Genomic DNA, 27,745 nt, shown 5'->3' on the forward strand with positions numbered 1-27,745 from the left:
GTAAACATATTAATAAACACATGCAGTGTGTCTTCCTTATCATCTCAGATGTGTTTGTTAAACAGTAAACAATCACAACAATGATTTCAAAGACCTCCACAGAGTCGCCAGACCAAAATCTAGTAGAGCACCTTTGGGATGTTGTGGAACAGAAGATTTACATCATGGACTTGCAGGCAAAATGTGGCTTCAACCCTATCAAGGTGAATCTAATAAAATGACAGGTGAATAATATGTTCTCAGACGGGTTATGTGCATAAATGTCAGCTCATATATAATTATTTTTTTTATTTTTTTGCTGCTTACTTCTGCCTTCACACTCTGATTAAACCCCACCAAAAAACCTGTCTTCATTAATATGACATATTCATATTTTCATGTCTTGAAACATCTTAGATGATACTCGTACATTTTTGCTTCATTTAGTATGCTGCCATCTGCGAATACACAAATTAGCCGCGGCTCTCAGCTCATCTCCTTCCTGCCCCAGTAACATCCACATCCTTCCATCTTCTCAACCTCTCCTTAGTAATTAAAGAGAACAGCAGGTTAAGCCTACAGTGTACTAGCAGAGAGAGACATATACAGTTATACAAGAAGCAGATAAAGAGGAGAGGTCTGATTTATTATACAAAACATTTTTTACTGTTTGCCTTTTTTTTGTAATTTTCCAGTTTATCCTCCTCTATAGTTTATTTTTTCTATAATCTAAATTAAATATATTTCATTCAGAAGGAGCCTTTCAAGTTTTTGTGTTTCCATCCAGGTCTCTACTGGTGAAACAAAGTGCTAAAGCAAATAAAAACACTCAGCTGTTTTTTGGCAATAAATTCAAGTTTAGTCAGTGTCATGAAAATGGGCTTTTTGCAAACACCTCAGTTGACAGGCACTGCCCCTCAACTGTAACCCCAACAGAGCCCAGCCCTTCACCTACCAACCTGAGTGGCGGTCTGTCCACTTTGTTATTAGAATACAAGCTAATACTGTCTTCTGGTTTTACTGCTGTATGTGCTGTATAATGCTTCTGGAAAAGACAAGTGTTTTGTTGTCAGCTGAAATGCACTAGTGTTTATATCCATTCTCCCAGTCTTGATAAACAGAGCTGTGTGGTTTAATTAATTTTCTATGTTTTTATAAACGTTGTTTATGCACATTTTGAAGTATAACATTCAAGTTCATGGCAATGGCAAAACTTGAAATAATTTCCTCAGTTTTGCAAAAACGTTTTTACGCTCTGTTAAAGTGATTTTTGGCTTTTTCAAAAAAAAAAGAAATATAGAGCTAAAGGAGAGATGGAAACACATTTCTAGAATAAATTCTGACGTAGAGCTCTGATGAATAGCTTCATTTTTTTAACTTCTGCACTCTGCAATCTCCAATATTGCTATACATTTCATTTGAATTTGGTTTCACACCCATCTGTACTCATTGTCTTTGGACGGGAGAAGCTTCCCCTCCCGTCCATTTGTTTCACAATATGCTATGATTCTAGTCATTCTTTCCACAAGATTTGCTGGATGATGTGCCTGTTAAAGTCTACTTACATGGATTCTTAGCTGGGTAGCTGCCAAATACATTGTTTTATTATTATTATTTCAACTAATAAAATGCTAGATATTTAATCTGTGCCATGTTTTAGTACAAGTGTCTTGATCTCATTAGTAAATAAATCGACAAGTACTCCCTCAAATCATTTCTCCCTCATGTTTAATCAAAATAATTAGTTTGAGCACAACTCATCTTTTTCTTGGTGTTCATTTTTTTAAAGAGAAACACAAACAAGCAAGGCTTAAATTTTTAATTGGTACTGACAGGTGTGATGAGGGATATGATAATATATATATATATATATATATATATATATATATATATATATATATATATATATATATATATATATATATTACATCTCTGTACCTTTTGTACAAGATGTCATTGAAAAACTCAGGAATACCTTTTGTCTAGGTACCCAGTGCAGAAGGATGGGTACCCAGAATTTTCACATAAAAATATATGTGCACTTTCTGACCCCATGACTAAAAAGATCCAATTTAAATTCAACAGTATCCATTATTTCACATACTGAGAGAATATAGGCCACCATAATTGAAGAAAAAATGCCTGCCGTTTTTCTTCGGCTCCTGATAACATGAAACACTTAAGCCTGTCACCCTGTGCTCCTCTGGTTATTGAACTGCCACGTTTTGTATTCAACAAACTCACCTCTACAAGCAGTGGCTAATTACAAAAAATAAATAAATAAATAAGCAATCCGTTCCTCACACTTTGTATAGATATTAAATAAGGGGAAATGGAATGGATGAATCAGTCTTAGAAACAGCATTTTCCCTTCCTGATTTTTTTTATCACTTGCTCCCCTATCTGTCCCCATCCATCATTTCGTTGACAGGTAACTCAAATGGCAGAGGAGGATGTGATATTTTGGCACTGAGGCCCGGCTTTGAACAAAGGCAAGCACAGCTCAGAAACTGTCTCAGCTGCAGTTAATGTGACAGTTGGCTCCCCAGATGAATGTGACTTTTGACAAATGAACATCGTTAGACCTTCCGCTGTCCAGCAAGTCAGCCACCCCCACTACTTGCATTTGCAGCACAAAAAGGTTTATTTCACAGCCCTACATATATGCTAACAATAGTGGAACTGAAGCCTGTAATCTTCCCACCTCAAGCTTGTGTAATGTTTGTTAAACACAAGACACAGTAGGTTTTTTTTCTCAGCTTTTCTGAGAAATTAATTCAATGCAAATATTTTTTTTACACTTGAGGCATTCCAAGATCTTCAAATCTCCTATCATAGTCACAAAGAAGATTAGAGTTTAAGAAATTACAGTCTACCTACACTGTAAATTTAAATAATCAACAACATGACAAAAAGCCAAATTCATTCATTAATTCAAGGTAATTGAAACTGCTATTTTTCTTGTGCAACGTGACCTGAATAGATTTCACTTTGTGCAGTAATGATAAGGCTAAATGTAAGATCTCAGTTAAAAGAGAAAAGCTGCAATATTCAGATATTTATCTTCTTTTTGATGAGCTAAACACTGGAATTTTAAGAAGACTCTGGTAAATTCATGACTAAAAAGGAATAACTGCAACAAAAAATCATGGGTGATCCTGTTGCATTTTGCGTCCAATTTCACGTACACAGTTCTCAGGATTCTGACCATGCCTTGTTATGACAGTGTCAGAAAGTCATAGTCAAAACAATAAAATAAAAATGTCAGAAAACATATCTTTTATTCTGCAGCTCTTATGTGGTATAAGCTTGTGTGTCGTTTTTTAAAATAGTGTTTTTGTCCTCAAGCATTTAATCGTTCAGATCTTTATTAATGAAGAACCCTTTTGAGGAAATGTTTTGTTTCACGTGGTTAAATCACATATTTAACCATGCCAATATACTTTGTAGGGTAAAAAACAAGTTTTAACTTACCTGAGTTACAATCATCTCCAGCAAAGCCATCCTGGCAGACACAGAAACCCTCCTTGCAGACTCCCTTCTTGCTACAGTTGTTGGCGCAGTAGACCAATGAACAGTCTTCTCCCACATAGCCAGGGCGGCACTGGCATGTCCCATTGATACACAGCCCCTGATCCGAGCAGTCGTTGAGACACCGTCCAACCATGCAATCTTCGCCTGTGAAGGACTCCTCGCACATGCATTCCCCATCAATACACAGGCCCCTGCCTGAGCAGTCTGAGGGGCATCGTGGCTCTGAACAGTTGTCGCCTCCAAAGTCCCGATCACACACACACTCCCCTTCGATGCACACCCCCTGACCAGAGCAGTCATTTGGGCAACGAGGCTCGGAGCAGTTTTTGCCGCCCCAGCCTTCCTCGCAGATGCAGCCACACAGATCAAAGCTGAAGCTCCCATGGCCGCTGCAACCTGGGACAAAGTCCAGACGGCCTAAGACAAAAAGTGGACACAGTCTGCTTTACAACATCAGTTGATACCTTCTAAAATTTGTTAAATTCATTCCAAAGTCAAAGACTTTGTGTTTAATAAGACAATTGCAAACAGACTAGAAAACAGTTGTCAGGACGTATAAATATACAGTTTCTTCAATTAGATTATTCCAGCAACCATCCTTCTCAGCTGCGTGTGTCATCCTCTTTCTGATTCTGATCATGACTGCTAGAGAAAATCATTTTCTCACCATGGAGATGGAGCGTTTTCAGAGAGTATTTGAAATGAATGATAGTGTCATTGGAGCAGATACTTTAACCATCATTTAGTCTGTGCCTCTGTACATGTTGGTCTTCTCATAACAGGATGGCAGAATTATCAGAGATTTCCCTATACCCTTTCTCCACAGAGAAGGTAAAAAGAAAATGCCAATCAGAATCAATACTATTGTGTTGTCTGCTTCATGTTTACTGCTTGGCATATTTGTTTGTTTTTTTAGTTCATCTGTTCAATTTTTCTTTCTTTCTATGTAAATAATACAAAAAAAAAAAAATCCATCTCTATACAAATGGATTGTTGTCAGAAAAAGACAGAACTCACCCATGGCAGAGCCTTCCCCACAGCATCCAGATCCACACTGAGCTCTGAGCATGGACACCTCCCTCTCCAGCATCTCCACTCTGGTGGCAAGTTGCTGGATTGTGATTATCGTGGGACAACTGCATGCTGCTTTTGGTATGTTGATGCGATGCGTAAACGTCACCTGAGCAAGGAGCACCAGTTTGGTTTGAATTTCACAGCATTCACAAGGCAATAAAATCATCCATTTCAAACGTTTGAAGAATTAAGTTTTAGACTCTTGTTTAAGTATAAGATTATGATCAGTATACCAGAAATTTTGGGCCCTCTGATGCAGCTGCTGCTATTTCTTGAGTCTTATCTCACCCATCAAACATACTCACATAAAGTCAAAGGCTTGCAACTGCCTGCTTTCTTTGGTCAAATACTGATACTGGCACAATGTTTACTGTGAGTGAATTTTATATGCAACAGTCCACATACCATTTTATAATTTACAATTTATTTAATTTCTTTAGTTTTAGCTTACTGTAAGGTTTCTCCCCACCAGCTCTCAGACAATGTGCAAAATATACATAAAGAAATGCAGACTAATCAACAAATGCTATGCAGGTGCATTTTGTTAATTCCACTTAGGACAAGAAGAGGGGACAGGTCAGGAGGGAAAACAGCAGAAGATATCTGTAACAGTCTAAGGCAGAGTACTGGTTGTTCAAACTGCCCAGGTTGCAGACAAGAGGTTGCTTTATTATTATGATTTTATACAGATTGTTTGAATTTCTGTCAGTAATAAACATATTGTTTTTGTTGTGTAATAAGAGCAAACAAATAAGAGAAATCCAAATAGACTTCCTGCACTGAATCCAACTAAACAGCAAAGGCTAGAAAAATGATTGATTTAATTTGGGTGAAAACAATTCTTGTCTCTAAATAACTCATGTCATCATGTGATTTTACTGAAAGTAATTGTGCAGAATAATGTTCAGAAAAGCCACCTGACTCTCTGCATCAAGCGTCTGCTCTGTGTATTCTGTTGGCCCGGATGGCTCCCCTGGACCCTCAACTGGAGGTCTGGATCCCAACTCAGCGTGAGAATCTATACAATTCAAAGAATACGTCTTACAAGTTTTAAATAAAACACGATGCTGCACATGCTTCTAAAATGTCTAGACAATTTCTCTAAATTGAGTCTTCACAATATTCAGTCGATCAGAGGGATGAGATGGTCACCTGGGGCCACAGATGCATCCAGGTCAACGGAGCACAGAGACTCCATTGGCACGTTAATGTTGTACACGTGGTTAAAGACAAGAGGCTGCTCTCGTAGCGACTGGTTGACTGAGGAAGCAGAGGGAAACCTATCCCCCTCTGGGATCTGCCTTCTCATTCTGGTGGTTCGAACCAGCTTGTTGTCTCCTGATGGAGCAGCATGTGCAGCACCCTGGAGCGAGAGACAACATGAAGCAAAAAAACATTACACGTTTTGTGGACTCAGGGGATTCAGGCATGTTCTCTCTATTTTTTTGTCCTTCATATGACAGTGCATTTACAAAATGACGGAGTAACGACAAAGAGCCCGGGGGTATAACAACAATAAAATGCAAAATCTGAAAAATAGTGTTTACTGGCTGTAACACTGACAAAACTATTTTCAAATAGAGAAACGGTAATCTCTAAAAAGCAGTGGTGACAGTTCTGCGTTTAAAAGCTAGCTTTTCTGACAGCCAAAGTAAAATGTATTTCATAAGAAGCAAGATCCCATCATATAGAAGTAATCATATATATTTGCAAAAGTACCTCAGTACCCCACTTAACCTTTCTATATTGCAATTTAATTTAATTTGCATTAAAAAGTATTTAAACTCTGAAAAACAAAAAAAAAATTTGTCCAACCTAGTTTTTGCAATTCAGCTCAGGCGCATGGATGAATGATATATATGAACAGCAAATTTTAAAGCTGATCATCAATTACAAATTAGATTAAATTAGATCACTACTGTGATCTGAATTGGGTTGCATGTTTTTGGTTGGAGCCCTGCACTGTAGAAAAGAAGCGTCGCTAATTTAGAGTAAAATGTTGGCAGCTGTGGTCGAAAGATTTTTACTGTAAAAGTCTGCCAACCATAGTTGCCAATATTTTGCCCTAAATTCGAGTTTTGTTTTCTTCTTTTGACAGTGTGCCAGATGCTAAGCATCCGTCCTCAGCTTAATCCTGTTGATCATTTTTTGTGGTTGCACCTGATCAAAAACAAATTCAACATGTTTGATAGCAGAACTTTTAATGATAAATGGAAGATGGCAAGAAGAATTGGTTCTCTCCATGACACTCTTACAAAAAGTCCATATTTCTGGACTCCACGACTAATAGGTCTGTCATCAGATTCTTCCACCTAAGCTGTGGATCTCAGCTGTTTCTGCAGAGTTATTAAGGTCCCTTCACTGCTTCTTACCTATCTGTTTAGGCCAGTATTAAAAGCTTGGACCCCCACTTGTCTATGAGAGCTCTTTCAGTGTCTCACGGAGGCTAGGAGGTGCCATATTGCAGGAAAAACTGACAACTGGGGCTTTAAATACCTCAATTGGGCTGGCGTCACTGTATTGATATGCCTTATACATACATATAAGGGATACTTATATATAGATATGTACCACTGTGGTGGTGGGAACCTCCACCACCACATATTCAGTACACCAACATGTAAAGATTTGAATAACTCCACATGTCATTGCAGTTTGATTTCAGAATGATAGCCATTTGAAAGCTTTGAAGCTTTAATCAAAAGTTTTTTCCCCTTTTTTTCCACCTATGAATGAAAGGATTTTTTATTATTCGTGGTCCAAATGCACAAACATGAACCCTTTCATGTCTTTTCAAACTGAAGTGCATTTGAAGCTGAAAATGTAATGCCAACCACAGAGCAGTTAATTTACTTGTGAGCTTCTCCTACTTATAACAGATGCACTGCAGTTGCCAAGCACATATTTTGTTTGCCTTGATAAAAGTAAATTCATATGAAACATCCTCTGTACTGAAAATGTTCCTTCTTGACACATGGTGCTTGAATTCTAGCTTTATAACCACGCAGCAGTAATGTGGTTTTTGAATCCCATTGACTTATTTACACCATCAATAGTGGAAACATTTAGAAATTTTCTCAATAAGCGTATGCAAATCAGTTTAGCAGCACATTTAAGGTCTGTATTTAACAATTTTGACAGATCTGGGCTGCACACAGACCAATTTAACACACAACCCTTTTATGTAGGCTGGCTGTAACAATAAATGTGCAAAAAATGCAGACATTTAGGTGAACGCAATTCTTGATCTAAAATTGGTACATATTATCCAGATATAATGGTGTTAAAACCAGCTGCTGAATTCTGGTGTAGCAACTAAGAAATGCCTGCTTTTCAAAAGTGCAATATAAAAATAATTTATAACAACAAATATACATCCTGTCCAAAGTCATAATTTGTATGCCAACTATAGATTTTATTTTGGTTTAAAAAGGATTGGATACAAAACAAATAACTATAAAGGGATACTTATGTTGTAACACTGATAAGTCAATTTTACCTGTAGTGCAAAAAGGAGAGCAAGAGCCAGCATTGTTGTAAGCTCTGTGGTCCAATGAAGTTGCTTTGATTCTGGCATCTTTGCAACACACTTCACCAATGTTCTCCACTCACACCTATTAATCAGTAGAGGAAGAGAAAAAAGAAAAAAAAAAAACATTATTTGAAATGACATTTCCAAAGAAAGTAATTAGTATAATGGCCTTTATGTGTCTGTACATAAATACACTTGTTACAGTACAGACCCTGAAACATAAATTTGTATCTTTGTTCAAGTGCAGAGCTGTAAGATTATCATTTATAAATATAAAAATAAATGCCTGTGATCCTATATATATATATATATATATATATATATATATAAAATGACATTACAATTAAAACTGAAATGAAAACAACATATTAAGCACTCAGTTAAGAAATGATTTAAGATTTCACAGAGTGATATTTGTACAATGTTTCACACCAAGTTTGACAAGTCTATGAACTCATCACATTTAATGAATAAATAAATAAATAACATTATAAACAAACAGAATCAACATTTCACAAATACATTTTAAGTAGAACTTGAATAAGTGTCTGTTCAGGACAGAATAATTCATTTAAGCTAAAACCAGTATAAATATTTTAGATTTAAACAAGAAATTGTGAAATGTGGCCATAACTCATAAACCTCAAAATAAACCTTTAGTCCTGCCTGACTTTATTTCCAATTTTATTTTAACAATAACTTGAATCTTTTCTTAGAGCTCACTTATTTGAATGAAACATATGCAATATTCATAAATGTAGATATGATGCACATTGGCATAACTGGGCAAAGTAGTAACTCCACAGATTTTCTAGTCTCAGATACACACATAACTGTATTGATATTGCTATTGTTAACAGGTTTCTTTGCAATCTATTCCGGGTCATGAATACAGTATTTCAAATAAAACTTGAAATAGTTTTATTTGAAATACAGCTGTGTATTGAAACACTAACCACTTGATGGTGGTGCGTTCAATGCAATCTTTAGTATTTGTCAAATATGCGTCAATGTACATCTTAACTGCAGGATGGTGCTTTAGGTAGTTTACAAACGACCTTAAGCCTAAACTGGGTAATTGAAGCTCCAAATTAGACATCAGCTTCGGTTTTACTAGCCAGGTGTTGTGAGATACATGCAAATAAGAAACACAAAACTTGCTCAGGTACCCCATCAGGAATACAACTTCAGAAGTGATCATTTTAAGTTGATTGGTTTGTGTCGCTAGAGTATAAAAGTATCAATCAAACTAAAAAGAATATTTATATTGAGGACATTTGATAATGTTTTTGAATAAGATTTGAAGCGATTTCATTCCCAGTTCCCTTCAGATTAACCATGTTTGTGTGTGGTAGGTGGATAAGAGGATCTGTGATTTGAATTCTAGAAACTGTTTTATTATCTCAACAGTGCATCTCATGTTGGTAAAGCAGTCTGCTTCTCTCAGCTGGAGCCTTTTGTGAGAGCAAGATGGAAGGCATCTTATCCCACCATACAGGCTCAGACTTCAGTGTATTTGCACATAAATAAGAAACAGCCAGGTTTACAGGGCTACAGCCAGCTATCCTTATAAGATTGTCTCATTCAAAGAATTTCTTTCATTATTGCATGCTTAATGCCTCAGCTTTCCTACCTACATACTTTACATGTAAGATAAGAAACCCAATACTGTTAATTTGTTTTCTCAATATTAGATATTTTGTTCCATAAAAACAACAACAACAAAAAAAAAGTAATTGCATATAACTGATCCAGCTAACAGTTTTACAAATGACTTTGGCCTTGCTAAAAAAAAAGACTTCCACCCAATAGTCTGCACCCACGAGATGGAAAATGTTTCACTCCCCCTCAAGCATGGAACTGTGATCTGACATCACAAGAGTCATTTATCTGCCAAATTCACCCAGCAAAACACCGGGGATGTAAATGATGGGATGTGGTGGGCAAGACCAGCTACAACCATCCTATTAACAGAAAAGCTACTTTAAACAGTCTTTGGGAGAGGCTCGGGTGACAAATGGTTCGTCATAAATTTTCTGTGAGACATATAACAAAAAAGACAGAATTTTATGATCAAGTGCAATAATGTGTTTGACACTTGTGAATTACATAATTTTATCGTTCCTCTTTTTTGATTTTGATTAAGATGAATGAACATCTTGTGACATAATCTTTAATTTATTCATCCATGACAAAGTGGGCAACTTGATGTGACAAGAAAATGAAATGCCAAATAAGCATAAAGGCAGGGCAGGTTTTCACCATACTTGTCGTTATCTTTTTAATTATGAAAAAACAAAGTCAGACTACATTGATGCACATATTCATTTGCAAATAAATATAATCATTAGTTGTTTTAAATTTTATAATAACTATCCGAGATATTTTCCCATATTTCATTCAAGAAAATTCATGCTTTCATACACAGAAACAAAATTGGTTCAAAAATGTAAACAATAAAAATAAAAGTCAAGATAGTGTGATCTATTTTCTTCTCCAAGCTGTTATTTGACAGCTGACAGAGTCCATCTATTGAAACAAAAACCTGAAACTATACATTTTTAAAACTAGTTGTTTTATGCAACCCAGTGACCTGCATTCTTCCATCAGTCATATTACCAAAAAGGCTGACACAATCAGCAGGTGAAAGCTGATTCATCAGCAACTTTTGCTTCACATACCTGGTTTAGTATGTTTTGATTACCTTGTTATTCTAATAGTCAGAGGTGTCAAACTCCAGTCCTCAAGGGCCGCTGTCCTGCAACTTTTAGATGTGCCTCTGCTGCACCTCACCTGAATAGAATAAGTAGGTCATTAGCAAGGCTCTGGAGAACTTATCTACCCAAAGAGGAGGTAATTAAAGTGTTTGTACCTGTGGCAGATCTAAAGACTGCATGACAGTGACCCTTGTGGACTGGAGTTTGACACCTGTGTAATAGGTGATGTAATATCTGACTAAAATCTAAAGTGGTCATTTATTAACACAGATGTTAATTAGATGGTCATCTCATCACACAATTTTTTTTATTTTTATTTTTTTTATATAAAAATGCTAATAACTAAACAAACAAAATAAAATCACACACACAAAAAAAACCCTCAAAAACCATGAAATTCATTTTTAGCTTAAAAATAGTTTTGCAAAGTCAGTGCTAAAAAGTTTAAAAGAGGTTAAAAGTCACAAGCTCATCAAACTGGATAATGGAAGAGGCTGATGCCCACAAGCATTATCGCTAACAGCTAGTTGAGGTTTTTCATGGAGGCTCAATTAGGAAGAGACCCACTCATTTCAGCTCAAGAGAATCAACATGCTCCAGGCATACAAAGCTGGCTTTGAATACTTAAGTTTTGCAGCAGTAAGTGCACATGCCCTCAGAAAAGAACACAACCCAGCATAAAGCCAAACGCTCCGACCTACACAGCCTCAAAGCACCATTATTTCATTTTATTTTATATTTAAAAATTAATGTAAAAATGCATGAGATATGAGAAACGATTAAATGGAAAAATAATTACATGAATGAAGTCATTTGATGCGTGTATGACTGTGATGTACATCAAAACTGGAGGTGATCAGTACTTTTTTTCCATTCTTAAGTACAAAAAAACAAAAGAAGGCTTACATAAGATACGGATGGCTCTTTTACTTTATAAAATCATTATAAAATGATGGCAACTACATTTTATAACCTGGGGAGATATAAAGTCAGGGTATTCAAGATCCTGTTGAAAGTTTGCCATCACATCAATCACAGCTGATTTCTTGGGAGAAACAGAATGGCTTCGTCTCCCTCCAAGGCTAAAATAAAACTGCTTGTTCATATTAGAACAAAAACGATCAGTGATTCTCTGTAACGTAAAGTGAAAATTATTCTGCCTGCATTAGAGAACCTCCTTTAAAAAATAACCCAGACGGTATAATGAATCACAAAAAAACCCAAAGGCTTAAAAGTCAAGTAGAAAAAACTTTGATCTTGTCTTTTTTACTTATTCTTCTATGTTAAATGAAATTTATCCCTTAGCTGTCTTAGTATGGCAAAATCTTTCATCTTTAATGAGATTAAGGGGCAAGAGAAGAGATATGAATAAAGAATTATATCTCAAAGTGCAATTACAAAGTGACAGTAATCCAATTTTCTGTCACCAAGTACACAGAACAAAAAAAATATATAAAAACTAAACTCAAAAAACATCAGTTGTTCATGGTAGACAGCAAAGCAGAATAACAAAAATAAGGGGTGAATACCAAATAACCATAGTGATGATACAAGTTGTCCTATCTCTTAGCATAACAACCTATGAAAATAGGATGAAACAAATAGAAAAGGTGACCGGCAAAATTATTAGTAACACAGTACCAAATTGCTACATTTCACACGAAAAGGCGCAATGCATCCTCCACACACCTCACTTCATGGCAAGTTTGAGTTGCTATCATCTGAAAAGAGATTCATATAACCCAAGGCAAGAACAGCTCAGATAAGAACTATTTTCTTACTTCATTTGGAAAAATTCAAAATTTGATGTGGGACAAAAAGAAGGTAATACGACATGAGAAATGATCACACCATTTATATCACTGTTGAGTATCTTAAACATAAACATGGTTTAATCATAATTGATGGTAACTTTCTTTCATGTGCTTCTCCATCTATTACTGACCATCTTTTAAAGACAAAAACTTAAGCAGCCAGCAAGATTTTCCCATCTGGTAACTGTGCTTAGATCACCAATTTGATGCCCATGTTCAGTCAAGCATCAGCGGTGCCTTATGCTTCCTTTCATAATCATCACATTTAGACACGTTGTTAACTGTTTAGTCAAGCTTGCAGAATATATCACATCACACTGAAGTTTCTAATAAGTCCACACTTACAAACATGTTGCATGAAAGGCTTCATTTATGCTAATTTTAATTGCCAATATTACCTCTGGTCTACATGCTTACTTTCTCATTTTTTATTGAAATTTTGAATGCAATGAATAACAATAAGTTTCTATTTTGCTACATCATAAAATTTGTATGCCTCATTGCAGCCTCATGGGACTCAGATAGTTTGCGAGTCATTTATTAAATACAGGCTTGGTTTTGTTGTTCATGCTCGATTAGATTTGCATATGTAACAGTCACACATGATGCTCCCTTTACTCTGAAAAAACATCCCAGGCAAAGCCCACAAACTTTCCCTAATGAGACAAAAAGCAAGATTATTAGCCAATCTACCATTTTGATTCACATTCCTAAATTATCTGAGCCTTCAAAGTTCCACATAAATTAATAAATTATGCATAAACCTTGGATATTTCTGAAAATTATGTTTTTATGTTTATAATATTTAGCAAACAATGTAGCTGAAAGTAATCATGGAAAAAAAAATAATAATACGAAATATCCCAAGCGAGGAATTGATCCCAGGACCTTCTTGCTGCAAGGCATGAGGTTACCTACTCATTATGCCATTTTGTAGAATTAGTTATAATGAGACATAATTTTATTGAACATAGTGAAACAAAAACAAAATAGCAAAAATGTAGATTGCTTAGTTATGAGTCCATATGATGCACTAGTGTTTTGTTAGAAGATCAATGATATACTTAGCATTTGCAAAAAAATATATCACAAATATTCACAATTTAAAAATTCTGAACAAGATTAAAGCTTTTGAAAGAATATGCCTTTCTGTCTCAAAAGGCCTTGCATCCAAAATTCTATGAATTTTTTGTCACATCGTCCCAATTCAAGTTTTGCATCTGACTTTAAGCCTTGTTACTCTTTTGGAGATGTTTGGATCAAGACATCTGATCGTGTTTCTTGAAATTTGCTTTGCCTGTTTCCTTCAACAGCTTCACAGTTGCATGGCAACCGCAACAACAGTTAAAGTCCCTTGAGAAATCAGTGGATGCTATGCAAAGGTGCACATGAAGTACATTGAGATGAGAGTAGAAAGATTTATTTAGACAGGAGAGAATTGAGGAAAAGATAAAAAGTTGCTTCTTTGTTCTGTCTTCAGAGCCTCACTCAGATCACTGGACGGTGTATGAATTAATGAGCAAACTGTAGAATCTCAATGCATCTCGGCATTATGTTTCACAAACGCATGTCTAGAGAAACCATCCAACATTCTTTTGTCTTAATTAGCAGCTTTGCATAAATGAAAATAAAAGCAAGTGCAAGTAAAGCAAGTAGGGAACCTAACCTAATTGAATAGAAGTGGCCAATAGAGCCCTTAGATGTTTGATTTATTTGAGATATTGCAGATTGTTTAAAACTTGGAGAATTTGTTCAGTTTCTCAAAAACATTCATGAGACATATCTAGTTTGGTGGAAGATAGTTTCATTGTCATTTTGAGAAATTGACAGAACTCAGTATGGGCATCCTGACTGGTCTGCATCTCTGTAGACCCAATCTCATTGAACTTCGATTCACCTTGTATTTTGTTCTATTGGTCTATGAGAATCAACATAAAGTTTTTCAGCAGTATGAGCTACAATACTTTTAAATATTAGTGAACGGCCAAGTTTTCGATGCACCGGTGAAGTTTGGGCGCTCATGATCCTGCAGTCAACTTACTTACTTACACACCTTTTGATAAATACTGAGCACTGCAGATGGAAACACCCTACAAAACCCCCAGCTAACGAAGCACTGATATAGTTGCATTTGTCAAACTTGCACAAACTTGTATCCTGGCTCATTTTCTCTTTATCTAGCACATCAACTTTGTGGTTTGGATACAATGTTCACTCCCACTAGTAGGTGCCATGAGGGCCAGGTAAGTGTTATTCATTTCACCTGTTAACCCTAAGTATTGTACAATAGAAGAGAAAATGGCATGAGAATTTCAATGTTTCTTTTTTTGTTGTTTGATGTATAAACAAAGGCAGACCACAAATTCATCTCTTCCCACACACACACCTCTTGATCATAGTCTTTTTGTGTGTAGGTGTGTGTATCTTTGTTTAGGGAGAATGGGGCCCACAGGAGATTAACATCCCAGTTGGATTACAGAAGAGAAACACACTGGAATGCTTCATTAACTCTCATTCTTATATTGTGCTGCTTTCATTCCATGGCTGCAAGGCTTTTTAAGACTGCTGCCTTCTGATTAAGTGTTTGCTGTCTGCCCAGTAGACATATGTCTCAATCTGTGTACATGGTCTTTCTCCTATTTGGGTCCCTCTTGGGACTCTGCGAGAATGGATAAATCAGCCTCAGGAGCAATTGACTGTCACTATCCCTTTACGAGACTCACGATTAGGACAGCAAAAGTGCTCATGAGGCAAGCTCCACTAAGGTCCTGCTGCAGTGGTGTCACCGCAAGTATATCCCCAGCAGTTGCTGAGAGAGGCACCGCGATCATGAGCAGTCAGCGCAAAAGACGGCATCAAGTACTGCTTGTGGTTTAAGATGCTGCAGGCTGATGTCGATCCCAGGCCTGGATGGTTACCAGAGGGCACAAAACCTCCATCTGCTGAAATGTTGTCTCTCCTCAGCAGCTTTGCACTCAGCAAAGAGGAGGAGGATTTTCTGCAGAACTCGCACTTTTGCTTTCTCATGATTTTAGTCACCTTTCTCCGAAAAAAATCACCTTTGGTCCAGTCTGGTCTTGTCCCTTTTTTTCTGTTTGCCACTCTCATTTTTTATTATCTGTTCTTGTCATTTTCACCATCTCCTTTTATCTTTTTGACAAGGTTTTCATTTTCTTTCTTTGACAGAGGATTTTCTTGATCCCCGTCTCTAAAGTCTTTTTGTCACTTCACACAGTAAATCTGTTCACTCAGAGATGCTGATTCTTAAGCTCAGAGTCATCCACTGTGGAGGGTGGAAAAAAAGTATTTTGTCTTTTCCACATCTAGTTACAGTATCCCTTTTCTTTCAGCAGAGGCCTTGTTATCCCCTTCTTGCTTGCCCTATGAAGGAAAAGCCCTAACCTTCATTTGCACAGGTTAATGAGCAGCCACCTCAGCATGAACGTAAAACCAATACCAAGCCTTCTTGCAGGGGTGATTGCTCACACTCTCCCTCTCATTCACATCACACATGCTCCTTTATTCCTTCTCCATCCCCGCATCTCAGTTTCTTTCTCTCAATCTCTTTCTACCCTCTGCACCTTCTAAATTGGACTCTGGCAACATTACGATGCCTTTCTCATTATTCTCATCACTCTGGCCAAATTGCCTTGTCTTTCAGGACCATTGGGCTCTGTTCATTGGCTGCTCCCTCAACCTAGGGGCTGTATAAGTCTTTGTTTCCCTCCATCTTTGGGCTATTTCTGCACAAAGAAAGGACCAAAAATGGATTCAGTTTAACAGCATAAGGCAAAAGCTATGGTCACTAACAACCACACACCATTTCACACTGCACTCTCTGATCCATTTACGTACATTTAGGTATCCATTGTTTGTTTCCATTATGAAAATGGAAACAAACATGTATGAGAAGATCTGAAGTAACCTATTAGACAAAACTGAAATTAGAATATGGTGATACTTGCATTTATTGTCCAGTATTTAGTGACTCCGGTCACTAAATGAAAAGACAAAATCCTACCTAGAAGCTCATATAGAAAGATGACAATCTTTCCCCAACCCACCAAAAAGATTATATTCAAGAAAAAAAAAAATCATTCGATCAAGTTGATTGTGATGTAAAAGAGCACTGAAACATTGATAACAGTCATTAGATGCATGTTGTGGGCATATTTAACATCTTCTTACAAAAGTTACTGGAGATTTGACTGATTTTGGAGAAGTCCATTAAACTCAGCTGTAATCAGGAGTCTGTCAGCAGACTTTCGCCAGCTTGCAAGTGTGTGACGCCATGTGGTGGCCTCAGTGTTAATGATCCGGCAAAGGTGCATCCATCTGCTCCATCTACATTCATTCACTTTTTTACTAAAAGAATTTTTTGGTTATACCATCATTTGATTCAATAACTATAATTTACAATGCAGTGTTTCTCTTTGTGAGTTTTTTTATTTATTGTTTTTTTATTTCAGGTTTCTTCTTTTTGGCCATGTATTTGAGCATTTTCTATTCAGAATAGGTTTTCTATTTTATAATAGGAAACAAGCAAAATGCTCATTACAAAGTCAGAATAATCCCTTCTAGGCTAATAGAGCTGTACGTGTTGCCAGGAATATAAAACTGAATTCTAATTATGATCTTGTTTTATGCCTGTCCAGTTCCAACAATTACTTCTATTGTAGAGACCCACTGCTCCTCATTGGGCCAAAGCGAATAGAAGAACTGTTGTTTGGATTAGAGGCTATGATTAGGACTAAGCCATGAACTTAGTTTAGGTTAGGTTATAAGAATATAGTGGTAATGGTTAGGTTTAGGGTAAAGGTCAGGTGATGACTGCCCACCATCCTATCATCACTGAAAATAAAGTGTATAAAAAACAGATAACAGATCAGGTGTTCACATGAGCATAAGAAATTACAGAAAACATAAATAACTCAAGTATTGATTGTACACAAATGATCTCAAAAGCAATAAAGTTGGTGAGGAAACAAGTGAAAAAAGGATGAGCAAACTAAAACATGGCTGAAGAAATTCATTAAGAACACTTATGAAAAAGGGCTTGAGTTTTGCTTAACAAAACAAAAATAAAAGAAAGACAATCCAAAATAGGATGCCTATAAATGTAAAGAGCGAAGCTAAAAGGTTTCAGTACTTTTGAATAAAAGCAGCTCTGATTTTGGAAAATCTGAGAAAAATCTTTCAATGTTTCCTGCAGCTGAATGGCAGTGGGCTCGTCTAATCTCTGATTATTCAATACACGGCTTTTTGTAGTTTATTTTACATTTCAAAACCAACTGCTGGTCATTTTTTTCAAGAAGAAATAAAAAAATAGAAGGCTTCAGGACACCAAAAATAGCTTTAGTGCTTGTTTTTGTGGTCCTCTCCTGTACTTTCTTGCTTTGACATTCCTGCTACTTCAGCTATTTCAGGTAGAATGCAAAAGTCTTGAGTCAGACCTAAACTTCTCATATTTGGCTAGGAGAAAGTGATTAAAATGATCAAACAATGTGCAAAAATGAGCAAGATTCTTACTCAGAGACGTTTGTGCACAAATGCAAAAAGTATATTTCAGTTTGATACATTCTCATCATGCAATAGTTTATTTGCCTGTTTTATTTAAATACAATATTGGAACAATGGACAATTGTGTATTACAGGTGTGTAACATTAAACACATCTGTAACAACGATTCAGCAAAACCTTTACTCTAAAATTGGCACAAATCATTTCATACTTCATTACACCCAAATTAACTATGAGCAATAAACAATTAATGGATGAACTGAAATGCTAGTCATTTCAGTTGATCTCAAAAACGTTTGTTATGCTTTTGAGATTAAAAGTGTCATCTCAACATATTATGCAGTGCTGAATTGTATGTTAGCATAGGTTAAAATGTGCTAGCTCTGCCTCAGCACAAGGAAATTACGTCCATTTTATGAAAAGTCATTTTGCCTTTGTGGTATGTTGGGTCCTTTTAATTAAATCAAGTTTATACATTGTGTGTAGTGGGATGAAAAGTGTAAAATTCACAGTTTGTTTCAACCTGGTGTAAGGTTTTGCGCTCATGTCACTATATGGTTTTATATGATTTCCATATTTCCATATTGAGGCTTCATCTGATCATTTAAGACTCAATGTTTAATGTTTTATGTGGGAATCAAGTGGTTCAGAAATTAGTAGTTAAAAATAGGTTGGACTGCCATCATCTGGAGACTCTCAAAGCTTTTATCAAATCCATATGCCTTTACATAAGATGGGTTGTCACAGGTATGATTATTATTGGGTTAATGTCAGTGAAATATAAGAAGAACTAAATTTCATGGCAGGAAGACACAGATTTCGTTGTTGAGACAACAGTATTTTTAAGTGCAACTAATGATAGTAAATATGAGTATTGAGCAAAACCAACAAACAAGGTAATTTTTTTTTTTATCTGGAAATGAAGAACTAGCATTAGTTGTACTCATGAACACAAAGAGACTGAATTATCAAAGTAATGAACAAAAAAGTAGGAAGGCATTAGAATCAGGATGATGAGTTGTCAAAGAATGGTTAACTCTTAAGTGAAAACCTTTAATTAACTCAAATCTCAAAGCAGATAAATCCACAGAAAATCCTCTAAGGTCCTTAAAAAAATACCCAAACCTAATTTTATGATACTTAAAACAACAACATTGTCACTGTAACTATATCGACCTTGTGAGAATCAAATTCATAATCACTGCACGAAACAGAATACTCATTTAAAAGTTTAACACAACCATGAATAATAATCAAAGGTACAAAAGCAATCACAAAATGTTTTCTTTTTTTTTGTGATTTTATCAAGTTTTCTCATTTACAACAAAATCTGTCTGAATAACATGAATTTTAACAGGACTATTTAGACTCAAGGTCTCAGCTCTGCTCACACTGCATGATAACATTAGCATTCTCTTTCCTACTAGAAATGGAGATGACTGCATGTACTAAGGAGAAAATAAAGGGTTAAAAAATGTCACATCTATGAGGGTTGTACAATACAACACAAGGCAGATACACAATGCTGGAGGGGATTATAATAATTACTATTAGTTTTTTTTAAGAAGTTCCTTTGCATTAATCCTGAGATAATTTAGTGATAGCCCTACCAGTTTCCTTCTTTTCTTTATTTGTATTATTTTCAGGACATGTGTAGTAAATAGAATCAACTAAACAGCATAGGAAATGTAAAGCTTACTTCATCAACCTTAGAGGAAGTTATGAGAGATGCTGATTTTTCACTATACCTGTGGGAGAAATGTCCTTAAGAATTTTACTTTATTATTATTATTTTTTGCATTTTCTCCATACAAACCTGCATACATGCATCAAATAGTGTATAACTTTTGCCACCATTTGTAGAGATTTGCCAATTTTCTCTAGCTTCACTCAGTTCTCTTCCCCTATCTTTTTGTTCAGGCATGACCTTAAAAAATTACATCAAAAACCTTCTCTCTGTCACCTTGTGAGCTGTTGTGTGTTGGTCCCTCTCCAAATCTTTCTCATGAGCCTCTCCTTTCATCTTCCTCTTTCAAAGGCTTTTGTCTCTTGTGAGACTCAAATGACAACACATTCTTCAGTATCTTTCATATGCAATAAATGGGGAAGGAAGAAATACATAATCCTTTTTCCACCTTTGGTGTCTGCTGTCTGTCTTTAGCCTCTCTTATGTGATTTAAAAGGCGAGCTGAAGTGACACAGAAATGCTATGACAATCAAATACCATAAGCTGTTCACTGATGATAAAGAAACTACAAGGGATCAAAACAATTGACATGTACTTGTGTTAAGGCTGTCTCGGCGATACCAGGAAAGCAAGTGAAGAAGTGCTCCCTGGACTCAGCGGGAATTGTATTTAATTAACAAAAAAACAACTCAATGGCAAAAAAAAAAAAAAAACATAACAGAAAAAAGGGTTCCTTTGAAGCACAAGTAGTGATGTTTTATTTTATGAATACTGACAGAAAGTACCAGTGATTCTTTTCTCCTTTAATAATATTTTTAAAGTACTGCTTAGTTGGAAACCGATAACTACAAAATATTACATTTTTGTTTATTTATAAATATCCTCAGAAAACTGAAAAAAGGTAATCGAATTGAGATACACTCAAAATGTGACGTTTGTGCTATCAGCAATCTCATCACATAATTTGGGACCACTGGTAAAGATGTGTAAAGACCTTGAAACTGTTTAATTTTTTTCCATTGCAGTCTCTAAAAGTTCATATTTCTTACAGACTAAATCAATTTCAGACTGGAAAAAGGCAGGAGAACATATTAACCAAACACAGCTGTACAGATCTTAACTAGTCAATTAGTCTTTGTTTGTTAAGGTGTATTTCCACCAGGAAAGTCCTTACGTCAGACTCTGGATAAAATCAAGCCTGGAAGTCCTACTAAAAAATTTTTCTGTTGTGTCCATTTGTGCTTTTACTACAACTGCAACACCATTTTAAATGTCAAAAGCATATTATTCCATACTTGTTTTGCAGTGGAATTTCTAATTTTGGAAACACACGCTGTGAGCTGACTGAGAAAGATGCTCTGTGTGCTGGCAACAGCATCAATAAGCAAAAACAGATCAGATTTCAGTACAACTAATACATGCTGCAGTAACATTAGCAACACTGAAGGGCTCATCTTCACTAAGATGCCCAGAAACGGTGGCATGTGAAGGCCGTTTCAGTGGTTGGTTCAGATCGAGGCCCGTCTGTAAATACACCAGAAGGGAACTGGACCAGTTGGTCGAGAAGGGGTCCGAGATCACCTCAAAAAGTGGGTCATGGTCTGGTTTTTTTGGTCTGCACCAGACCTTTATTGTATTCACAATAAGTTCTTTGCCTTTATGTGTGTTCTCATAAAGGCACACATAAAGGCAAAGATCTTCATACACAAGCAAATCACACCAATAAAAAAAGGGTAAAGTTTGCTTTTGGTTTCACTTTGGTTTTTGATCAAAGAAAAAAAAAAACATCATCTTAATCTGTGACACATTTTATCCTCAAATGTAAAGTACTGAAAAATGTATTGTGTTCCTTGCAATTTGCTTGGGTTAACTGTGTTGTGTTAACATTTTTACTTCCCAATAAACGTACACTATTAGGATGTTATGCTTTAGGGGGGATCTGACCTATAACTATCAAAGCAGTTTGCTCTTACACCAGCTGGCCTTTGCACATTACTTTACTGGGAGTCATGAAATGAGTGCGTCGCTTGTAAATATTGTTCATTACCTTTAAGGGATTTGTTGGACGAGTGCCCAGTTACATATGAACATTTTAAGCTTTCATGAGTTCAAGCACTGCTTGAGACACAAAGGCAGCCCTGCTTTGGTCATCTTGAAATCTTCTGAACTCAGAGACTTTATAATCAAGTGAGACTGATCATAGCAAAACAAATATTTATGAAAAATAGACAAATAAATTCTGCTATAGCTGTATCTGTATTTATTTATTGTAATTTATACTTTTACAAATAGGAAATTGAGAAATAGAATATGAGTAAGTAATATATTTAATCTGACTACGAAGTTAACAAAACGCTGTGGAAACTTTCCACACACACTGCATCTTGTAGATCAATGTAAATTTTCTTGTACTGGATTTGTAGAGAAAATTAGCTTTTGAATCACTCAAACAGTAATATCTTAAGAAAATATCAGGTACTTAAGAAAAAGGGAGAGCCAGTTAAGACACCCTCTATCGATCGCGCTAACTTTAGGTCAAATGGAAAACCTTTAGATGTGAGGAAATGGGAGGTCAGACTGAAGGTGTTATCTTTGCTACATTTCTGTTCCAGGACATCTGATTTTGACGCTATCAGTTCCAAGAATAGCCTGGTCAGGAGATGATACAAAAGGTCCTCTTCATTAGGAGAAAGCCTGCCACAGTGAAAGACACCCCTGTCTGTTTTCCACTGCAGAGATGTAACAGAAAAAAAAAAAAGCAGAAATATAATAACATCCAACTGCTGAGGCTGCAGCTATAAATAAAATGACTGTCCCTTAAAGAATAGTTGTTTCCAATCATTTTTTAGTGGTCTTTCTGGTGTAGTAATACTGTCATGCATTGTTTGCCTCCTGCTTTACAATTATATGTACACGATCCTTTGCAAGACAAAGTGTTCCACATAATTCTAAACAAAAGAAAAACTAAAAAAAATTTTCAAAAATCCTCCACCTCACAGACAGCAGACCTCAAAACTATTTAGATTTAAGGACTATAAAGTTAATCTGTCTATATGTTGGACTCTTATTTTCTGTAGCATTGCTTTATTCTGTTTTTCCATCTGACACAAGTCAAATTGATGGGACATGAGCCATATAATCACATAAGCCACATTATTATTTCCATAACACAATATCTAAAGACTATGCTTAGCTGTGATATGTGTTTGCATAATCTTGCCAAATATATGTTCAAATTTAATTAATAGTACAAATAACTAATGCAAACATGTAATGAAATACAGCAGACATGACGATGCAGTTGTGTATTTTTGTCCTGCAGTTTTAGATGTCCACCATCCCCTGATCCTGCTGCAATAATCAGCACTGACACAGGCAGGCAGACTATAATCCCCATTGATTAGAAACCTAAGATCAAAGGCTTCCAATGCTGTCGCTCTCACCTCTTCTCTCAGTTCAGCGCATACTTGACTCTTTCCCTACCCTCACTCTCTCCATTTATCTTGGTCTTTGCTCACTTTTCGGAAATGTGTTTATAAATAGCTTTTTAAAAAAAAAAACAACAACAGGGTGACAGGGTGGCCATTTTTCATACATTTTTTTCTGTTTTGTTTTTAACAAAAAATATGTGCTTGCAGCATTAACAGAGGAGAAGAGAAATATCCTTTCTTGTCATTCAGTGGGTTAAATTCAGGAGTACGAGAAACAAAGCGAGAGAGAAATTTAAGCTGTTAGCCTGATGATGTACTTGCAACAAGCTGATCCAGGAGAACACTCATATGTTTTGTGCTGTGTCATGACAGAAAGAGTGTACATGTCGATATCATCTAAAGTACTCTACACCAAATCAATGCAAGAATGGCTGGTAATGATGACAGGCAAGAGCTTGAATGCCTCATTCACTTGTACTTAATCAGCTGTGTAAAACTTTTTCACATTCTCCTTTAGTTACAAGGAGAATGTAAGTAAGAAGTAAATATGTGACAAGTTCAAAGGTGTACAATGACTGTGGTTTGCAGCTAACGATGACATTTAACAAATGCAATTAAATATGGCGCAAGATATTTAATACACTACACAATAAATAAACAAGTGCCATCTGGTGTTCAAACACAGAGTGTGAGGTTATTTGTAAACTAGGGTTGGGAGTCCTGCACTGCTTTTTAATTTAAAATGGCTCAGGACAAATTAATTTAACACAACCAAGATACTTTTGTAGATAGTTTTGTAGTTAAAGGAAGCTTTTTGTCTGATGTATGGCCATGAATTCCTAGCTTCGGAGCCTTGTAACCTGTAAGACACGGTTGATTTAAGGTCTTTAAAAAAATACAGTCAAAAACATCACATTTTTATATTTAAAATAAGTGAAAATATAATTTCTCTGCTTTAACTAGATTCATTTATTTAATATTAAATCCAAATCTACTGATAATCAGAAACACTAAACAACATTAACGGATTTAAGACGAGGACTTATTCTGTTAGTGGATCGTTTCCTTCTGTTTAACAACAAGAGGAGTAGGAAAAGAGTTTAATCAGAAGAAAGGTTGACACTGATTCAACAGCTATTTTGTTTTCTGTCCTTCCTCTTGACTCACCATTGTCTCTAATTATCATCCCTCCCTCTGCTACTATTGACAGCCTCTAATTATTCCATTACAACAGTGGAAAAGTTTATTCCCTAAACTGTTAAACTGCTTTACTGTGGTTTACATCTCCAGAAAACAAATATCGAATCAAATTAGAAGTCAAATTAACATGTGATGACTTTTTCTAGGGTTATATGTTAAAGACCCTAGAAATATATATATATACAGACACGGAAATAAATCTAAATCTAAAACCTCTAGAGAAAACATCTATATATTTTGAATGTGTCAGTTTGATAGGAACAGTTTACAGAAGCTTCAATGTCACAAAACTGTTAAATCAGCACTACAAAGAGACAAACATAAACTTTTAAATACAGTAAACCTTAAAGAGTTTTCTAAAGTGGACCATTTGCCAGTAAAACAAATCATTGCACTCTGGAATAAGCCACTGAGCTATAAATTAAATGACTGCATTAAACAGAAAAGTGATTAATATTCACATGGCAATACCATTTGCCCTGTCTGACTGTATGATAAACAGTCAGAGACTCTACACCATAGGGATCTGATGTTAATCCTCTTAATAGAAGAAATAACATATTTAATCTCATTATCCATAAAAAATACTAATAACAAAAACACAAGCTTTGAACTTTCATGCCTGGGACTCCTGATAATCTCTGACTAAAACTTGAAATCTGTGTGAATTATCTCCTTCATCCAGCATGTAATCATAACAGGTTTTGGGTCTTTTTTGTCAGATCCAGGAGCTGAAAATTTAATTAACAGATTAGGATTACCAAGCTGCTTCACCCAGGAGTAATTAAGAAAGGTAATGAGTTACACTCCCAGTGCAGAGAGAGCAAATGAAACACAGTGATTGATTTCTACAGGAAGTGTCATGTGACAAAACAGTTCAGAGATTTCTTTAACAAGGGAATCGGCTAACTGTGCTAAAGAAAGTTAGCTGACTCTCCTGAAAATTAGCATAAATCATTAACCCTAAAGCAGCTGCTATTGGAATTCTGCAGATTCTTTAAGTATGTGGAATTTTAATTGTTTGTCACAAAATAATGTGGGCTGAAGATGTAGGCTTTCTTTGTCAGTGACAAATAAAGAAAGCCTTTATGTATAGCCCTACACTCCCATCTGCCAGCCTTCTTGTTTCGTGCAGCCACATAAACATTAGAAATATACCTCCAGTCCAGAATGCATGTAATGAAGCCAGATATGTAGGTCATAAAAAGACATAACCTCTCATTCTCGCTGTATAATATTAAATAGGGTTAAACTTTTTTTTGTTTTAGATCAGGCTGAAGTAAAAATATATTTAATTGTTGTTAATAAAACAAAAAGGAATGTTTTCATATCATTTTTATTGCATTCTTCAAATTCAGACAGGAGCACAGACAATCCATTTTGTCTTCTACTAAATCAACAATTGAGTATTCTGTGCTATAGTTAAGGAATTTCAAAAACAGAGAGAGAGAGAAAAGAGAGTGATTGAATTTCTGATCAGAATGATAACTGGTTTATTATTTGTGATCAGTAACAAATGGAGAGGAAGGAGTGAGAAAGTGACTCTCTCTTTGGCATTTCTCTCCAAGTGTGTTTTTAGGTGTGCATGTAATAATCAAAATAAACTAGTCACGAATGCAAAATCTGATACTTATTCTGTATTGCAGATTCTTATTTGGTCAAACAAAGCGATTGCTACTGTGTGTCTAGACATCCACATTTCTGCACAGTTGTGCAGAAATGTTTCACTTGCCTCGCCCTCAATGACTGTGAAAATGGGTTCTTCTAAAACACTGTTATAAAGTCACATAAGAAAAGTAATACAGTGATTTGCAATTGAAGGGGATAAGAGCAACATTTAATTTAAAAAATTAGTCTTCATTAAAGGATTTAGTTGGAAAATAAAATTATTTTGTACCAGGGGAACTGCTGGATTGGTCTTGAGGGTTTTCTGATGTTAAAATTAAGGTGACATGGTCTAGAGATTTTCACCCAACAGTGCTTCAAACTCTTCACCCCATTAGGAAAGTTTTTTTTCCCCCTCCATTTGATTCAATAAATATGTATTTTGTAAGTGTGCAAAAGAACAGTTCAATATATCCAAATCAGCAATATTATGTGCGTATGGTCTTATACATACACAAAGTGTCCTAACACATATACTTTGTGGACCCACTGCTCCTACTGGGCTTATAGGTTAGGTCTAGCACTAAAAGAGACAGAGAGAGAGCAAGACCCTGCTACAGTGTCTATACATGTAGGTGTATGTATGTGTGCAAAATACCTTGGGAACCTTGTTATCTTGTGACTAAGCTCTTTCTGTGACTGTACCTTTCTAAGACGAAGGGAAATTACATTAGAATGATAGAAATTACATCTTTGAACTACTCTCTGCCTGATTTAAGAGTAAAACACATAATATAAATTATGTCAATTTAAATATTGAGGTCAAGGTAACAAGGTCTGTTTCCATTCCGTCATCTTTAAAAGGCAAATGCATTGAAAAAGCTCACAAACAGAAAAAAAAAGAGTTCAGAGGCCTACACATCAACACCTTCCCCTGCTGAGATAGAAAAAGAGCACACTGAGGCTCCACTTTCAGCACAGAAAACAGGAAAAGTGCTCATTTGTTTTCTTCATCTCATGTACTGCTGGGGATTTGTGTTGCAACACCCCTCTCGAGGTGCTCTCACTGAAAAACAACAACCGAAAGAAAATAAAAGAAATAGTGCCCACGCAAATACAAAAGAAAGCCCTGTCTGCTCACCGCTGTTCTGCTCCTGTCCAGATGCTTTGCTTTTATGAGCTCTGAGGTTAATTCTTTGAAGAGAAAATTAATTTAATTGCCAAATTCATTTAATTTCTTCCAAGAAAGAAATCTGATTGAATCAAGAAAAAGGTAAGCTCTGTACTTAGTGCTTCAAACACTGAGAATAACAAAGAAACAAAGCAAGCAAGTCAAAATCAACAATACAAATAGGGGGGAAAAATGAAAACTGTAAAAAATTATGTAAGTATCTTGGAGGTAAATGGTTATACAAAAAAGCAGAATCTAATATCCAACTGATAAAGCCTTTGGGAACTACCTATTTACAACAGTGCAGAATTACAGAATTAGAGATTAAAGACATGGATGGTATAAATTCTTACTGATAAACCTCTAATTATCCAAATGACAAAGTAATGTTTCTTCAGTCTAGTTCAAAGTTGGCTTGCAACTATAATTGAACAACACACATTTTAAAAGTTTAGATCATTTATTTGAAAGCTCCATTAAA

The 27,745-nt window shown here is 35.8% G+C and overlaps 1 protein-coding gene across 4 annotated transcripts in view; it reads right to left on the reverse strand.

Moving 5' to 3' along the window:
* Positions 1-27,745, reverse strand: part of tnr (tenascin R (restrictin, janusin)) — a 161,706-nt gene that overhangs the window by 64,228 nt on the left and 69,733 nt on the right. For all 4 annotated transcript variants that reach the window (XM_055032646.1, XM_055032647.1, XM_055032648.1 and 1 more), the window contains 5 exons: positions 8,087-8,201; positions 5,740-5,950; positions 5,505-5,605; positions 4,531-4,693; positions 3,454-3,930 (listed from right to left, as the gene is read on the reverse strand). In XM_055032646.1, coding sequence (XP_054888621.1) covers positions 3,454-3,930; positions 4,531-4,693; positions 5,505-5,605; positions 5,740-5,950; positions 8,087-8,164 — 1,030 coding nt within the window. In that variant the 5' untranslated portion in view covers positions 8,165-8,201. The remainder of the gene's footprint in view (positions 1-3,453; positions 3,931-4,530; positions 4,694-5,504; positions 5,606-5,739; positions 5,951-8,086; positions 8,202-27,745) is intronic.

The sequence above is a fragment of the Poeciliopsis prolifica genome, unplaced genomic scaffold, assembly GCF_027474105.1.
Source record: "Poeciliopsis prolifica strain line A6 unplaced genomic scaffold, Auburn_PproV2 SCAFFOLD008, whole genome shotgun sequence".
Lineage (NCBI taxonomy): Eukaryota > Metazoa > Chordata > Actinopteri > Cyprinodontiformes > Poeciliidae > Poeciliopsis > Poeciliopsis prolifica.